We start from the raw sequence: 15666 nt of genomic DNA, 5'->3' as shown, positions 1-15666 counted from the left end.
CTTTACATGCAATAGAACCAGTTGCCATCAAGCTGACTCCGACTTATGGCGACCCCATGTGTGTCAGAGTAGAACGGTGCTCCATACGGTTTTCAATGGCTGATTTTTCAAAAGTAGATCACCAGGCCTTTCTTCTGAGATGCCTCAGGATTGACTTGGCTCCCTAACCTTTTGGTTAGCAGCCGTTCTCCTTAACCATTTGTACCACCCAGGGATGCCATATGTAACAATATACAGACGGAAAGAAGGGTTACCTATATTAAGTGGTTAACAATCATCCATCCAACCACTCAACAAATATTTATTGAGCACTTTCTAGCCAGACACTGTTCTAGATATTGGGGTACACTGGTAAATAAGAGACAAAGCCCTTGTTCTCATGGAGGTTACACTTTAAACTGGAAAGACAGATAACAAACAGACAAATGAATAAAAATTACAAAGAGGAAAAACAAAATCCCAGGAAATGTGACTGCAAGTGGATGATCAGGCTCAGCTTTTCTGAAGTGTTGATGCGGAAACTTGCCTGACAAGAAGGAACCTGTGCCTGAGGGCCTGGGGAAGAGCTTTCCTGGCCCAGGGAACAGAAAAGGCAAACTGAGGACAAAGGGCTTGGTGTTTGAAAGCAGCCACGATAAAGGAGTGCCTGCGCCTGGGGCTCAGAGAGGGTGGGTGGGGAGCAGGAGAGGGGCCCGGGTGCCCAACGAAGAGGCAAGATGATGATAAAAAAGTAAGGTTTAAGAATGGAATAGAATATGAAGTAAAAAGGAATCTTGCAAACAGATGACATAAAAATATGAGTTGGAGATTTTGGAAAAATTCAACTTGCTGCAGGCATGGTTTTTATCGCGGTCTGAGTAATGTTTAGGGCTGTTTCTGACGCAGAAAATCTGCAGGGGCATTCTCTTGAAATAAAGAATGAGGCACTTTTGTCTCTTTAAAGAATCTTATGTCCCACCCTAGGGTCTTTGATTACCCTAGGGTCTTTCTCTTTGATTACCAACATAATACATGTTTATTACAGCATATCTGGAAAATACAGGTAAACTAACAGGAGGAAAATATCACCCCAAATCCAACTACCCAGGAATACTATTGTTAACTCTTGGGCATCAACTGTTTAGTTCTTTTTCTATGCTCAGTGGTTAAGAACACAGACTCTGAAGTCTGGGTGAGAATCCTGGCTTTGCAACTTGTTGTATGTGGGTAATTCACTTTTCAGTGTATGTTAATTGCTTATAAAATGTCACATAACTGTCTGCAATCTCATTAAACCTCAGTTCTGTCATCTGCAAAACGGGGGTAATAATATTACCCTCTTTATAGAATTGCTTGGAGGAATAAATGAGATAATCTGTGTAATGCTCCTGACTGAGTGCCTAGGATGTAGTACCCACTGCCGTGGAGCAGATTCCGACTTCTAACGATCCTGTAGGACAGAGCAGAACTGCCCCACGGGGTTTCCAAGGCTGTAATCTTTAGGGAAGCAGACCGTCACGTCTTTCTCCCACAGAACGGCTGGTGGGTGGAACCACAGATTTGCTAGTTAGCAGCCGAGTGCTTTAACCACTGCCCACCAGAGCCCCTTCAGGGAGATACACCCTATTCCTATATCCCTTGGAGCCCTGGTGGCGCAGCAGTGAAGAGCAGCCAAACACTTAATTAACCATTGTGCTACCAGGGCCCCACACACTTAAATATGTTAGCTATTATGCTGTCATTTTACAAAACTGGGATAATATTGCAAAACTGTCAGTATATAAATTATTATTCCAGTTAACAGTAAATGTTTTTACTTAACTATTTTTCTACAAAGTCATTTTTAATGGCTACGTGACATTTTACTATAAGGATATAATATATTTTAGTTAATTCTCTATTAAAGGACACTTAGGCTGTGTCCAAATTTGTACTATTCTAAAAAATTCTGCAGATAAAATATGACAAACTTTCATGATTGTTTCTCAGGGATAAATTCTAGGAAGAGGCTGTATCAAGGGGTATGTGTATTTCCAAGACTCCTTGATGCAGATTATGTCTTAGACTATGAATTTAGACAAGACCCTGCAGAAGAAGAATGTCTGCAACTAAACATTCCACAGATGTTGCAATTTTGTAGGCATGATTAACCATCAGCTTCGTAGAAATACTTTAACCACCCACTCGCCCCACACCTCATCTCCACACCTCTTCACCATCATCTGCCCTCAAAGCTCAAGGCAGCTTCTCAGTCCAGGCTTCCAGCTGAGCAGTGTGCTTGTAGTTTTCTGATTTACTAGGAATTCTGTGCTTGCCTTTCATCTTCGTGTCTTAGTGCTGCTGCGTAGAAATGCCGCAAGTGAGTATTTTAAAGAACAGGATGTTATTTTCTCACAGTTTAGGAGCCTGGAAGCCCTGACTGAGGGCCCCGGCTCTAGGGGAGGGCTCTCTGTTGATGCTGGACGAAGATCCTTCAGTCTCTGTGGACTCCTGGGCAGTCTCCACGCCACATGTACCTTCCTCTGTTTGTGCCCACCTCTGTGCCTCATCTGCTCTTCTTCCATCTCAAAAGCGAGTAGGTTTAAAACACACCCTACGCTGATATGGCCTCCTTAACGCAACAAAACCCTATTCCCAAATGGGATTAACTTCACAGGTTAGGATCCCAGTACATACTTTTGGGGGACAAAATTAAGATCCATAACACTATTCCTTTCACTTGAAACCATAACTCATAGGATTTCAGTATCTTAGAAACCCAAGTCCCTCATCTTACAGATGAGGAAACTGAAGTTGAAGGAGTAAGTGCTCTGCCCGAGTGGGTCCTCTGGTCCGTGCTGTGTTAGACGGCGAGCCCCTTCAGAGCTGGTTCATTTCCTTATCTCCAGTGCCCAGGTGTGCAGCAGCACATGTAAGCAGCAGTAACCTTGAGTGAGTGACTCCTGAAGGTACCTGCAGCTTCCTAGGACTCTGTAGCTGGAAAGAACCACTGAGGTGTAGAAACTGAGGCCTAGATAGGGTAATGAGATGTGTGCTGTGTTAGATCTATTAGCGACAAAGCTACAGTGACAACACAGGTCTCTCAAGTCCCATGAGAGACAAGGAGCCAGGAAAAGACACGGGTTGGTGAGGTGAGGTGGGGATCGTGCAGAGAAGGGATCAGACTCCGTTTGCCTGGTTCCAGTGAGGGCCGAATCAAGACCAAGCAAAGCTGGAAGTTGCAGGTAAGCCAACAGCAGTAGACTATAAAGAAGAGCTTTACAAAGTTAGAGATGTCCGAAACTGAAATGAGTTTTCTTGAAGTGACCTGCCTTCAACTGGAAGTGTTCAAGTAGAAACAGGGTGATAATTTGTCAAGTATATTTTAAAGGAAAACAAAAATCGTTTCGTATGCGAGGTTGGGATAGATGACTTCTAAGGTCTCTTACCAACTGTAAGATAAAGTGATTTTGGGAATATACATGTGTCTATTTTTGATATTACTTTGTAATTGATAAAGTCTTTTGCGTGTGACCCTGCTGCCTTTCTCATTATAAATAGGGTCAGATAAATTCTAATGTCTTTACTGACCCAATATTCTATAGTTCTAAATAATCTTTTTTCTAGTGCTGTCTAACTCAGTGTGCTACACACAGTAGGAGTTCAAAAAACAAATTTAAATTAGCTCCTGAGTCTACGTTTAAGAAACTGAACTACAGCCTCAAAGTATTTGAACAAATGATTGAACTCAGCTGGTTTCAACCAAGTATATATGTTGATCACATTCAAGAGCACTAAATATTTCTTTAATTTAAAAAAATCTCAAAATTAAAAGAAGAAATTTGGGTGGATTGTACTGCGGTGAGATAAAAGAGTTCTCTTGCTGGGTTTCTGAATGATGATATCAAATTATGGCTAGAATTATTTCCCAGAATAAAGAAGCCTTTTAATATTAAATTGCAAGTGTGATTATATTGCACTTCAAGTATAGAGTTACTGAAAGACTGTCTAATCATTTCATCCGAACTCTAGTGGTAAGATAGCCACATAAATGAACCATATTCCAAGAATACTTTCAATTTTCAAGATTTCATATCAGAAATAGAAATGGAGGTCCTAACAAGTTCACACTTTGGTTCAGTGAAAAGCTCCACTCTCAAATAGCAATCTAGCAAAGGTTTGATGGGTATCGTAGACAGCATCCATGACTCACTCGTGTAAATCCAGCCAGGAAGGAAATGGATTAAAAAACAAAGCAAAGGCTGGGTTTCCTTCCTTCCTTCCTCATTAGAGGACTAAATATAGAAATCAATGTCTAAATTGAGTAATTCATTTGATCTATCAGCAATGAACTGTACACCCTTAATAGTAAAAAAAAATATGGTTGAAGGCCCCATGGGTTATCAATGGGTTAGAATAACCCAGTCATGCCCTTTTCCCCCCCAGTTAGGAACATGTATCATATCCCAGGGGCAGCAAGATCTACATTTCAGACATTGTGCTGGAAGTTAGAGAGAGAAAAATGTCTGGTGTGAACATTGGCCTGACAGAGGCATGGTAAATACATGGCACAGGTTCTTCATGGAAACCAGACTGAGCTCAGCGTTCTTTCTGACCCAGGACTTCAAACAGTCACTGCTAATCTATAGCAGAATTAGCATGGAGGTGACATCTTATTAGTCATTCCTGGTGGAACACCAGAGGTTCTCTGATGACATGTCTCATTCCAACAGTCAAATCATGGTTAGTTTATGTGTTGATAGAGTAAGACCCATTTCATTTGTGTCCTGCTGAAGTCTGATTTTTGACCTCTATTCTCAGAAACAGAAAACCAGTTTAAAAGAGGTTACCTCCACTGCTGCTTTTGCCCTTTCGAATTCCTCTTCTAAGGAGTGGTTCCTGGAAAGTAATGAACTTCCCCAGCGCTGTTCTTTGGTCAGTCGAGCCTGAAATCAACCAAACACGAGATGCTGTAATATTGGAACCACATGACCAAAAATACAAGTATTTTTTCTTTTCCCACCTCACTTCCCTAGAGTTCAAGAAGCACCGGATTTCATTGTTGGAGCACTCAGCAAGCACAATGTCGCTCAAACTGGGAAACTGTCAAGTGTGCGTGTGCGCACGCGTGATCCTTCTAACAGAAGGTTTGATCCTGATGCTATTGAAAGACCAATGCTCAGGCCCCACTTCCCAAAGATCCTGCTTAAACTGGTCTTGGTTCCAGGTGATATTTTAGCGAACCTGTACAAATGATTCCAAATGCAGCTAGGATGGAGAATCCTTGGTAGAAGCCTAGACCTAGAACCTGATATTTGAGCCTAAGCTTCTTAGAAGGCGCAAACCCAAAACCAAACCAGTTTCCACGGAGTCGATGGTGACTCATGGAGATCCCATGTGTTTCAGAGTAGAACTGCTCAATAGAGTTTTCAGAGGCTGATTTTTTGGATGTAGATTGCCAGGCCTTTCTTCCGAGGCATCTCTGGATGGACTAGAACCTCCAGTCTCTCAGTTAGCAGCTGAGTGTGTTAACTGTTTGCACCACCTAGGGACTTACTAATAGGACCAACCAAAACCAAACCAAACCCATTGCTGTCGAGCCAGTTCCAACTCACAGAGACCTTATAGGGCAGAGCAGAACTGCCCCACAGGGTTTCCAAGGAGCAGCTGGCGGATTCAAGATGTCAACCTTTTTGTTAGCAGCCGAGCTCTTAACCACTGGGCCACAGGTGGAACTGTAAAAGCTACAGAGATGGAAGTGTGGCTTCTGTGCGCAGCAGATCCTCATGCTAAATTCTCTTTCCTTTGCTTTCCGTCTGTTAGCACGTACCTGTCTATGTCCCATTTCCTCAGGACACCACTCTTAGTTAAATGATGATGAGACACAATAAAATCATGTCTGATAGCGCCAACTGCTTTATCATAATTAATAGGCAATGTGATACAAATCTTAACCTAGTTACATGCAAATATTTCCAGAATACGCCCAATAAGTCTGCTGTAACTTTTTAATCTTATTAAGTGTTAATTTCACAAAAACAAATGCAGCCTTCTTAAAAAAATTAAACATGGCAAATAAGAGGTGTACCTGTAGACCCTTTCCTTCACTTACGCGCATATGTCTGCACGCACAGACAGAATATAGTATGACGTTTTCAAAAAAGCTTTAAAAGATAAATGATGTACCATTCTGCAACTTAACTTTTCCCACTTAACACATCTTGGAGCATTTCCACATTTAGTACTCAGGGACCTGCTCCTCCCTGTCCCCAGGACTCCTCGGAAGGGTATCCTGCGGTTTGCGCAGCCCTCTTCCGGTGCTCATTTAGGTTGTTTCCAATTTCTCACCACGTAATTACTTCTTTTCTTGTCTATCCCCCCTGTCTACTGGGGGACCCACAAGGGTGGGGATTTTCTCTGGTGACTTCTGCTCTCCCTGTACCTAGCACAAGGCCTGGCAAGTGAAGAGTGTCCCACAGATGCCCATGGAGTGTAGTTGAGGATAAGCTTGGGGAGTAGGCAGGAGAGAGGCTTGTGGAGTAAACTACCCCTCTTCTCTTGGGGGGGGGGGGTGGTGCCTCCTTGGCCCATGTGTGGATTACTCTACTGCAAGGATGCTCAACCCTTGCTTCTATTGGATCTGCTTAAACAGCCCTGGGTGCCATCATAGACCAATTAATAAGAATCTCTGTGGGTGGGACCTAGGCATTAGATGTTTTAAAAGCTCCCCAAGTTCTAGAGCAAACCTTTGCTCTTCACACGCACCTACAGTTTAGACACCTGAGCTGACACTGGTTCCTTCTCCACCATCCCTGGTCCTCCAGAGGTTCCTCCTTAATTGTCACACAGTAATAATACCAGGGCTCACCGCATGGCAGACGCTGTTCTAATACTTTAGACATCTAACTCATTTAGTCTTTTCAACAAATCTGTGACGTGCGGATTAGCATTAGCTCCGTTTTTAAGATGATGACATTGTGGCACAGAAAGTTTAATTCATCTGCCCAAAGGTCGCAGCTAGTGAGCGGCAGGCTGGTGCTTCAGAGGCCATGTTTGTGGGACCACTGCGCTACCTGCCTCTCATGGGAGGCTGTGCTCATCCGGTCGTTCTAGGAAGACACACAGCACAGAAAAGCTGTTCCTTCCTGAGTGGATCATGCGTGGGTGAGGGAATCAATCAAGAAGCCATCAATAATATGTATATGGGCTGAAAACAATAATAATTATTATGAACACTTTTGAATATAAACAAGTCTTAGACTATGTTTTGCTTTAATGAATGTAGAGGGTTAATTTATTGAAACATTGTATTTTCTACTCTATGATGTATCCCTGGCATCTCCTGGCAAACAGTAGGTGCTCAATAGATGGTTAATAAGTATTTGTTGAAAATACATGTTGAAAATATTCAGTGAATATATGAATATACACTGTCAGTGAAAATACAAAATATAGAAAATATGTGACTCTATGAATGAAAGCTGTTTTTCTCCCCTACTCGGCAGGTAGCCGTGTTCTCTCAGTCAGGGCTGCCTGGCTAATCCAGGAGGCTAAGGGGAGTTGACATGAGTCCTGGACCTGGAGTGGCCGAGGTCTCTGCTAGCACAGCCAGATGGCCGTGGTTCGGGGTGGGGGTGTTACACGTGACTTAGTGGCTGCTGACTAGGGAGCGGGACCTGCTGGCAGCACAGTGTGCGGAAGGAGTGGTGCCTGGATCAGCGGGGGCTGGGGGCACTGTGGGCCTTTCTCTTGGGGGGCCAGGTCAGCGGCCACCATGAACGAGTACCCTCCCTTGTTCTCTGGACCCCCTGGAGGTCACTGCCTTTTCTCAGCCCAGACAGTTAATGCAGAGAGAAGGGTGAGGAATCTTTGAAAACATAAGTGAGAATGAAAATCGAACCATCCTGGCAAGTGGGGGCTTAGAGCCAGACTTAACACCCAGTAAATAAAACAGCCCCGGTGGCGCAGCTGTAAAGCACTTAGCCGCTAACCGAAAGGTTGGTGGTTAGAACCCACTCAGAGGCTCCGTGGGAAAAAGACCGGGTGAGCTGCTCCTGAGCAGATCACAGCCTAGAAAACTCTATGGGGCAGTTGTACTCTGTAACGTGGGGTCGCTATGAGTGGAAAATCGACTCAACAGCACCTCACAACAATAGCAACAAATAACACAGGACATTCCTCGTGCCACAGAGTTGTAACAAATTCATACTCATTGCAGATGCCGAAGGACTTGTAATTACCTTGGATTCCTCCTGAAAAAAAAAATCAAAGTCTTTTGTTTGAAGCCTAGAATCTCATATTTAGCTTCAGAGTCAAAGATTAATTCAGAATATCCAAAAATTGAATTAAACACTAGTCAAATGGAGTTTTGCTCACTAGACTAGAGAAATAAATGTTAATGGGTTGCTATAAATCATAAGAAAGTTATGAGATGTATATATTACAAATGGTACTACATACTTTATACATATTTAGTAATAGCATAAACTAATTCGACTTTTGGATTGTGGCTGAATAGTTTTGTTTGGAAATGGTATGGCCCCTGTTATTAATGAATTGAAAAGAACATAAGGACTTCTAGGCATAAAGAAGGATTGGTTAGACTTTTTGCAAGTTGATGGAGCCCTAGTGGCACAGTGGTTAAGTGCTCAGCTGTTCACCAAAAGGTCAGCGGTTCAAGCCCACCCAGCGGCTCCAGTGGAGAAAGACGTGGCAACCTGCTTCCGTAAAGATCGCAGCCCTGGAAACCCCATGGGGCAGTTCTGCTTTGTCCTGTAGGGTCACTATGAGTCGGAATCGACTTGATGGCACACAACAAGTTATAAATTGGATACTTATTAACTGCTGATTCTGCTTATTTACTTCTAACTTTGATACCGGTTATAATAAATGCAGCTGTTCTGGTCCCTAATCTATGCACACTGCATTTCTCAGTCTACTCTGTCCTGTTTCCGGCAGTGGCAAGCCTTAGGAGCGCAGGATTCTCGTCTGTTGGGAAGAGGTGATGTGGCTGTGCTGGAGGAGGGCTGGCTAAGGTCGCTTCCCTGGCTTCCCATTCATCTCCAGAGAGACAAAAAGAAAAGGGAAGATTACTAAAAGACACAAGTGTCTCTAAGAGGGAAAAGAGCCCCCAAATGAAGGGGTGCTGCATCTGCCCCCCACCAACTGTAACTACGTCCTTGCAGAGCCGCCTCTGCTGCCTCCCCGTGATTCCCGTTAGCTCTCTCTGCGGAGGGCAGGGCCCATGGACAGAGATCAGCTAACACTGGCACCCTGTCACCCTGGGGATTTAGAACACAAGGTCATCTCCCAACAAACTATTTTCAGAGTGCTTTATCTTATGCTTGTGAATTTTCCATAAAAACTTAGCAAATAGAACAGCTTCCTAATCATCTGCTAGGAGGCATCTGAGGAATCTTGTCGGCCTGTTACAGAAAAGTGTATCTAAAACTTCGCAAAAGGCAAACGGAGATTGCTGGTTTCTTGATATCATACTAGAGCGTTTTCTGGTAAGTCTGTGTTGGTTTTCCATGACTGCCATAACAAATTGCCACAAGCTGGGTGACTTAAGACAACAGACACTTATTCTCTTTCAGTCCTGAAGTCTGAAATCAGGGTGTCAGAGAGGCTGAACTCCTTCTGAGGCTCCAGAACCAGTACCAGTTCTGTCACGTTGATCCTGACTCATGGCAACCCCCCGTGTGTTGGAGTAAAACTGTGCTGAAAAATCAGTGGCTGATTTTTGGAAGCAGATCACCAGGACTTTCTTCTGATACCCCTCTGGGTGGACTTGAACCAGCAACCTTTTGGCCAGCAGCTTAGAGCTTGAACCGTTTGCACCACCCAGGGACTCCTGAAGGACCGGCCTCTTTCAGCTTCTGGTAACTCAGGAATTCCTTGCCTGTGGCAGCATCACTCCAGTCTCTGCCTCCGTGGTGACACTGCCTCCCCTTCTCTCTCAGAACTCCCCCTGCCTCTCTCTTACAAGGATCCACGTGATTGCATTTAGGGTCCGCTCGGACAATCCAGGATAAACTTCTCCTTTCAAGGCCGTTAATTTAATCACACCTTTTGCCATATAAAGCAGCATTCATTCTTTTGCCATATAAGGTAACATTCATAGGTTCGAGGATTAGGACATGAACATATCTTTTCGGGGGCCACCATTCAACTCACTGCAGCCCTCATCTGACGCTCTTGGGTCACAATATATTTGCTTACAGATATAAAGGTGAGGACAGTTTGCAACCTTTAAGACTGATAAGTTGTTAGGATGTTATAGCTTGGTAGAGAAGTTAACTCCAAAGGTGACATAATCTCATCGTCTTGTCCAAAGTTAACCAATCTCATACCTAACTTGGTGAACTTATTTTGGCATTTTTTCCCCAACTGACTATGTAAATCTCTGTTCCTCAGAGCATTGCTTTTGGAACCAGCTCTTTCGTCTTCCTGCTGTTCCCTTATTGATGAGATAAACCGACACATTTAAAAAATGTAGATGCGGGGTAAGAAATAAACTGTGCATTTATGCAGCGATGTCACCAATGACCTGTGAACGGCATTAGGGGACGGACAGAGGAGAGGCACTGCTGTTTTGTTCCCGGGCGCCACCATGAAAGGAGCCCTTTTCACAGCGAAATACGACCTGCCCATCCCTTGGAGCCTGACCTAACGGGACTCCATCAGTGTCGGGGCTTCCCCTTCTCAGCGTTTCACGACCCAACTGGGTCAGGAGTCACAGGATGCAAAGGGCACCATGTATCAGGAAGGAGAGGCACCCTATCTCTTAGGGTTTTTGGCTTGCAGTTCCTATCCTCTCTACCATTTAAAACAGCAGGAGCAAATGGGATCTTACTGGGCAAATGAAATTCTATTTTGATAGTACAGTTACTCTTTAGGTAAGTGGTATCTGCCACGTCGTTAGGAAGGTTTTAGGTTATTACTAAGACCAGTGCTCTCCCCCTCACATTTTAAAACCATTTATTTTGCCTAAGGAAGCAAAAGATAAATGCTATGAAATAGAGCATTTATAAATATAACTGAATGCGAGCAGAGGCAGTTTTCCAGCTGAGATTAGTATGTAACTAAAGATTCTGAACTTCAGCAGCAGCAGCAGCGTGCCCAAACACACTGGTTTAGGACTGAGGAGGAAACAGAGATTACAGCACGTGGTAAAAGTCAGCCTTCTTTTCAACCCAGACATTTTTTTTTTAAGTCTAACTACATTATGAGCAAAACCTGTAATACAAGAGAACATCTATAAGTAATACTCGTAAAATGTTAAGTAATACTTGCAAAATGTTGATATTTCTGAGTACTTACCTAGCGGTATGGTAAACCAGACAGTTAGACCCACGAGTTTGTGTTCAGCTGCCTCTGCTAACACAGTGTCCCTGCCAGTGGTTCTCAGACGTCAGCGGGCAGCAGGGTCACCTGGACAACTGTTGAAACACAGACACTGGGCCAAACTTCCAGAGTTTCTGATTCAGCAGGTCCGAGATGGGGCCCCAATCTGCATCTCTAGTGAGTTCCCCAGCGATGCTGATACCGCTGGTCTAGGGCCCACATGGTGAGAAGCTCTCATCTGGATATGGACGTTATATGTCTATGTGATATATTTGCAGGGTTCAAAATTCATAAAATGGAAAGCGAATACACAGAAATATCTCTCTCTTCTCGTTCCTGAACCTCCGCTGCTCCTCCTCATCCCATAAGCAGCCCATGTATTTCCATTCAAAGGTGCTTCATGTCTACGTGTATTATATACACATATGGAGTCCTTGGGTGGTGCAAATGGCTGAGTGCATGGCTACTAACTGGAAGGTTGGTGGTTCGAACCCACACTAGGTGCCTCAGAAGAGAGGCCTGGCAATCTGCTCTGAAAGATCACAGCCATGAAAACCCTACGGAGTACAGTTCTACTGTGCAACACCTATGGGGTCTTCATGGTTGGAATCGACTCAACAGCAACGGGTTCGGTTAACTTTTTTATTTTTGGATGATTCTGAAAACTGCTCCACAGCTACAGCAACCTCCAGGAAGTGCCTTGGCCTTAAATACAGTATTTTAACTGGTTTAAGCACATTGGTTTTTAGAGTTTTACACACTCCAGAGCAGAGAGTGTTTCGTTTCTTTCCCCAGCTGTTGATGATTCTGCATGGAACGCACTAGGTGAAGAGAGACGAATTCAGAACTCTTTAAAAAGAATATTGTGGTTTGTTTTTTAATTCAAAATAATGATTTTGATCAAAGTTATGATTTGAAAATGACTGTGGTAATCCTGGCAGCCCTTGATGGTCTAGTGGTTAAGAGCTTGGCTGCTAACCAAAAGGTTGGCAGTTCAAATCCACCAGGTGCTCCTTGGAAACCCTAGTGGCAGTTCTACTCTGTCCTATAGGGTTGCTATGAGTCGGTAATCCTAAGGAGCCCTGGTTGTGCGGTGGTTAAAGCACTCGGCTGCTAACCAAAAGGTTGGCGGTTCAAACCTACCAGCCAGCTCCATGGGAGAAAGATGTGGCAGTCTGCTTCCGTAAAGATTTACAGCCTTGGAGACTCAATGGGGCAGTTCTACTCTGTCCTGTAGGGTCCCTGTGAGTCAGAATTGACTCGGCAGCAGTGGGTTTGGTTTGGTCTGTGGTAATCCTGGTATAACTTTGTTGGCTAACCACTCCGATAGTCATTCACAGCTTCTCATACACTTATCTTTGTGTTGTTGTTGGAGATCTCCTACCAAAACACAGTGTCCTTTCGGAGGAGTCCCTGGATGGTGCAAATGGTTAGTGAGCTCAGCTGCTAACCAAAAAGTTGGAGGTTCAAATCTACACAGAGGTGCTTTGGAAGAAAGGCCTGGTGACCCACTTCTGAAAAATCAGCCATTGAAAACCTTATGGAGCACAGCTCTACTCTGACATGCTTGGGGTCACCATGAGTTAGACTGACTTGACAGCAAGTGGCAACTGGTCCTTGAAAAAAAATTGCAGGGGGAAAAGAGATTGATTTAGTTGTAGAAAACAAAAATATCTTATAGCAACTAGCAGACTGGGCAACAGCAGGACAAAGCCATTGAAGTGGACGCTCTGGAGTCAGACTGAGGCCAAATCCTGGTTACCACTTACACTAGCTGGTACCTTTGGACAAATGACTTAATCTCTATAATCTTCAGTTTTCTCATCTGCAAATGTATGTTCACTTACAGACTAGATGGAAGAACCGAGTGCAATTCATGTGAAAACAAAGCAAAACAAAAATGCTTAGTACATAGTAAGTGCTCAATAAAATCTGGCTTTTATTATTATCATCTTTCTGCTAAGTGTTCATCCAGGGTGTCTTTAGAAAAGAAGGGCAATTCATTAAAAAATACTTGTGTTTAGAGCCCTTTGGTTTAGTGGTAAATGGAGGCTCATTGGATTATTGGACTAGAACAGATAATTTAAGCACTCGACTCACTGAAATACCCAGGATTTTTTTTTTTTAATCATTAACAGATATTTATCATCAAAGACACACCAAACGCTGTCCCTTATGTGTTAAGCGCAGATTCCTAGAGCTTTGCACAAGGTATGACAGCGTGTGGTTACCATCTCCATCCAACCATGACATTCTGTGTTGTGGAACATCAAAGGTAAATAAGTGCTGATTTTGAAAAGAGATGAGCAGTTCTATTATCAGGCATAAGTAAACATTATCATGGAAACTAGCTTCAAAAATGATTAGGAATAAAACTTTGTCTCCCTATTTTTTTTCTGCCCTTGAAATAACTATCGGCTACTACTTCCAAATGGATAAATTTGTCAGGTATTCTTGTTTTCCCTTTTTGTTGTTATTCCCTAGTCTTTTTTTTTTTTATTTCAACAAGTATTTGTTGAGTGCCTACTATGTGCAGATTTCGTGTTATGCTGAAAGTGATCTTTCAGATTTCCTACTTCCTGTCTGGCTTCCTTCCATCTTTCCTTTCTACCTCATTGAGGGCTCACTGTGTGTGGCCTGAAGAAGAAAAAAGGATGTTGATGTGGTCCCTTACTGTCCTCCAATAAGCAAAATGATTATATTTACAGTGAACTAGCTAATGGTTTTCTATTAGACGTAAAGGTCCTTGCTACTTCTTATAATCTAACTCATCTTTCTAACTTCTTCACCGTCTTTCCTGTGGCTTTATGGATAGGAGACAACAATCACATTTGCTGAATGGAAAGAGAATGAAATGGAAGCTATGTGTGTTTCAGAAAATTGGGCTCTGAGAATGAATTTGGGAAGGGGAGGCACAAAATTACGTATGGCCTCAGTCAGATGACAATCCTACTTTATCTTTCGAAGTTTCTGGAAGAAAGTGAAAAACATTCTTTAAAATGACAACTCATATTAACCCTATAAAATTTAGTTATAATCAAGGCTTGCAATGAGAAGGCAAATAGATGGTGTGTGAGTGATCTCAGGCGGCTAAGCCTGATGTGGATGATATGAGGTGGGATGTGGCTAAGAGCCAGGGCTTCAGAAGCCAATGGGTGAGCTCTGGATGCTCGCTCCTCTCCTCCTTCACTGCATCTCCTTGGGGAAATGACTTCTGTTCTCAAAGACACGCTTTTTTCCGTCTGTGAAATGGGGATAATATTACCTCCCAAGGTTGTTGTAAGCATTTGGGATACTATATAAGAAGTACAATTTTACGTTTCACACATGAAGTAAGTACGTAATAAATGATAGCTATTGATAGCATTTCCTTTTGCATCAAAAATGTTTAGAAAACACACCTGCATTTATATTTTAAAGTTTAAATTGTTCTGGGTTGTGATACAGCCAACTTGACGGAAATATGACTATGTGAAAGTAAGCTTTTGCTGTGCCAAAGTCAGCAAAATCAGTGAGTTAAGTGGTTGTGACCAAGTGTTCGGAGAGCTGGGTTGCTGCCTTCGCAAAGAGTCCAACTTAGGTTTGCAAGAGCGTGTTCTGGAGTTTCCCTCCCGGCGTCCAAACTCGAAAAGGAAACGACCGAGCCCCCATCTTCCAGGAGAAGCTGGATTCTTTTTCTGTTTCCCCACCATCAGTATCTTAACCCATTTATGAAAAAGTGTATCTCACATCATTACTATGTTCGTCTTCAATTCTTCAAATGTTTTTTAATTTTTCAGATTGCATGATTTTCTTAGCATTAACTCTAGGAAATATTAACTACACAGCTTTGAGAAGTGTCAAGTAACCGTATTCTTAATTACATAGAGATTATATAACTTATAACCTCCTGCCACTCTGATTAGCTCACTATTCAAAACACTGTTTGAAAGAGACTAGACTGTTTTTCCCTTTCCCCATTTTGAAAAGAAAATGAGCTAACAGAAGAATTGTTCACATCGTGAGTTTCCATTCTTGTTGTGACTCAGAAATACGATTTTAAACAAGGCTTGCAAATTGCTCCTCAGCTATGGAGTCCCTGCCTACCATGGTTTACGCTGGTTTGAGAGAAGAAAACATTTCCTTGATTTTCCTGTGAGCCATCTGGGAGGCAGTGGGGCTGTAGCAAGTTTCGGTGAGTTAACGTTACTTATTTGAATGGTTTGCAAGTTGGTTTTAAGTTGAATTTTCATACCACCCTGTCTCAGTTAACTAGTGCTGCTATAACAGAAATGCCACAAGTGGATGGCTTTAACTAAGAGAAATTTATTCTCTCACAGTCTAGGAGGCTATAAGTCTGAATTCAGGGTGTCAGCTCCAGGG

The 15666-nt window shown here is 43.0% G+C and overlaps 1 protein-coding gene across 10 annotated transcripts in view; it reads right to left on the bottom strand.

The window, feature by feature from the left end:
* PEX5L (peroxisomal biogenesis factor 5 like) overlaps positions 1–15666 on the bottom strand; it is a 239956-nt gene that overhangs the window by 51092 nt on the left and 173198 nt on the right. For all 10 annotated transcript variants that reach the window (XM_004382311.2, XM_004382307.1, XM_004382313.2 and 7 more), the window contains one exon: positions 4809–4904. In XM_004382311.2, coding sequence (XP_004382368.1) covers positions 4809–4904 — 96 coding nt within the window. The remainder of the gene's footprint in view (positions 1–4808; positions 4905–15666) is intronic.

Source organism: Trichechus manatus, unplaced genomic scaffold (genome assembly GCF_000243295.1).
Source record: "Trichechus manatus latirostris isolate Lorelei unplaced genomic scaffold, TriManLat1.0 scaffold00092, whole genome shotgun sequence".
Taxonomy (NCBI): Eukaryota; Metazoa; Chordata; class Mammalia; order Sirenia; family Trichechidae; genus Trichechus; species Trichechus manatus.
This window is presented reverse-complemented; position numbering and strand designations above follow the sequence as displayed.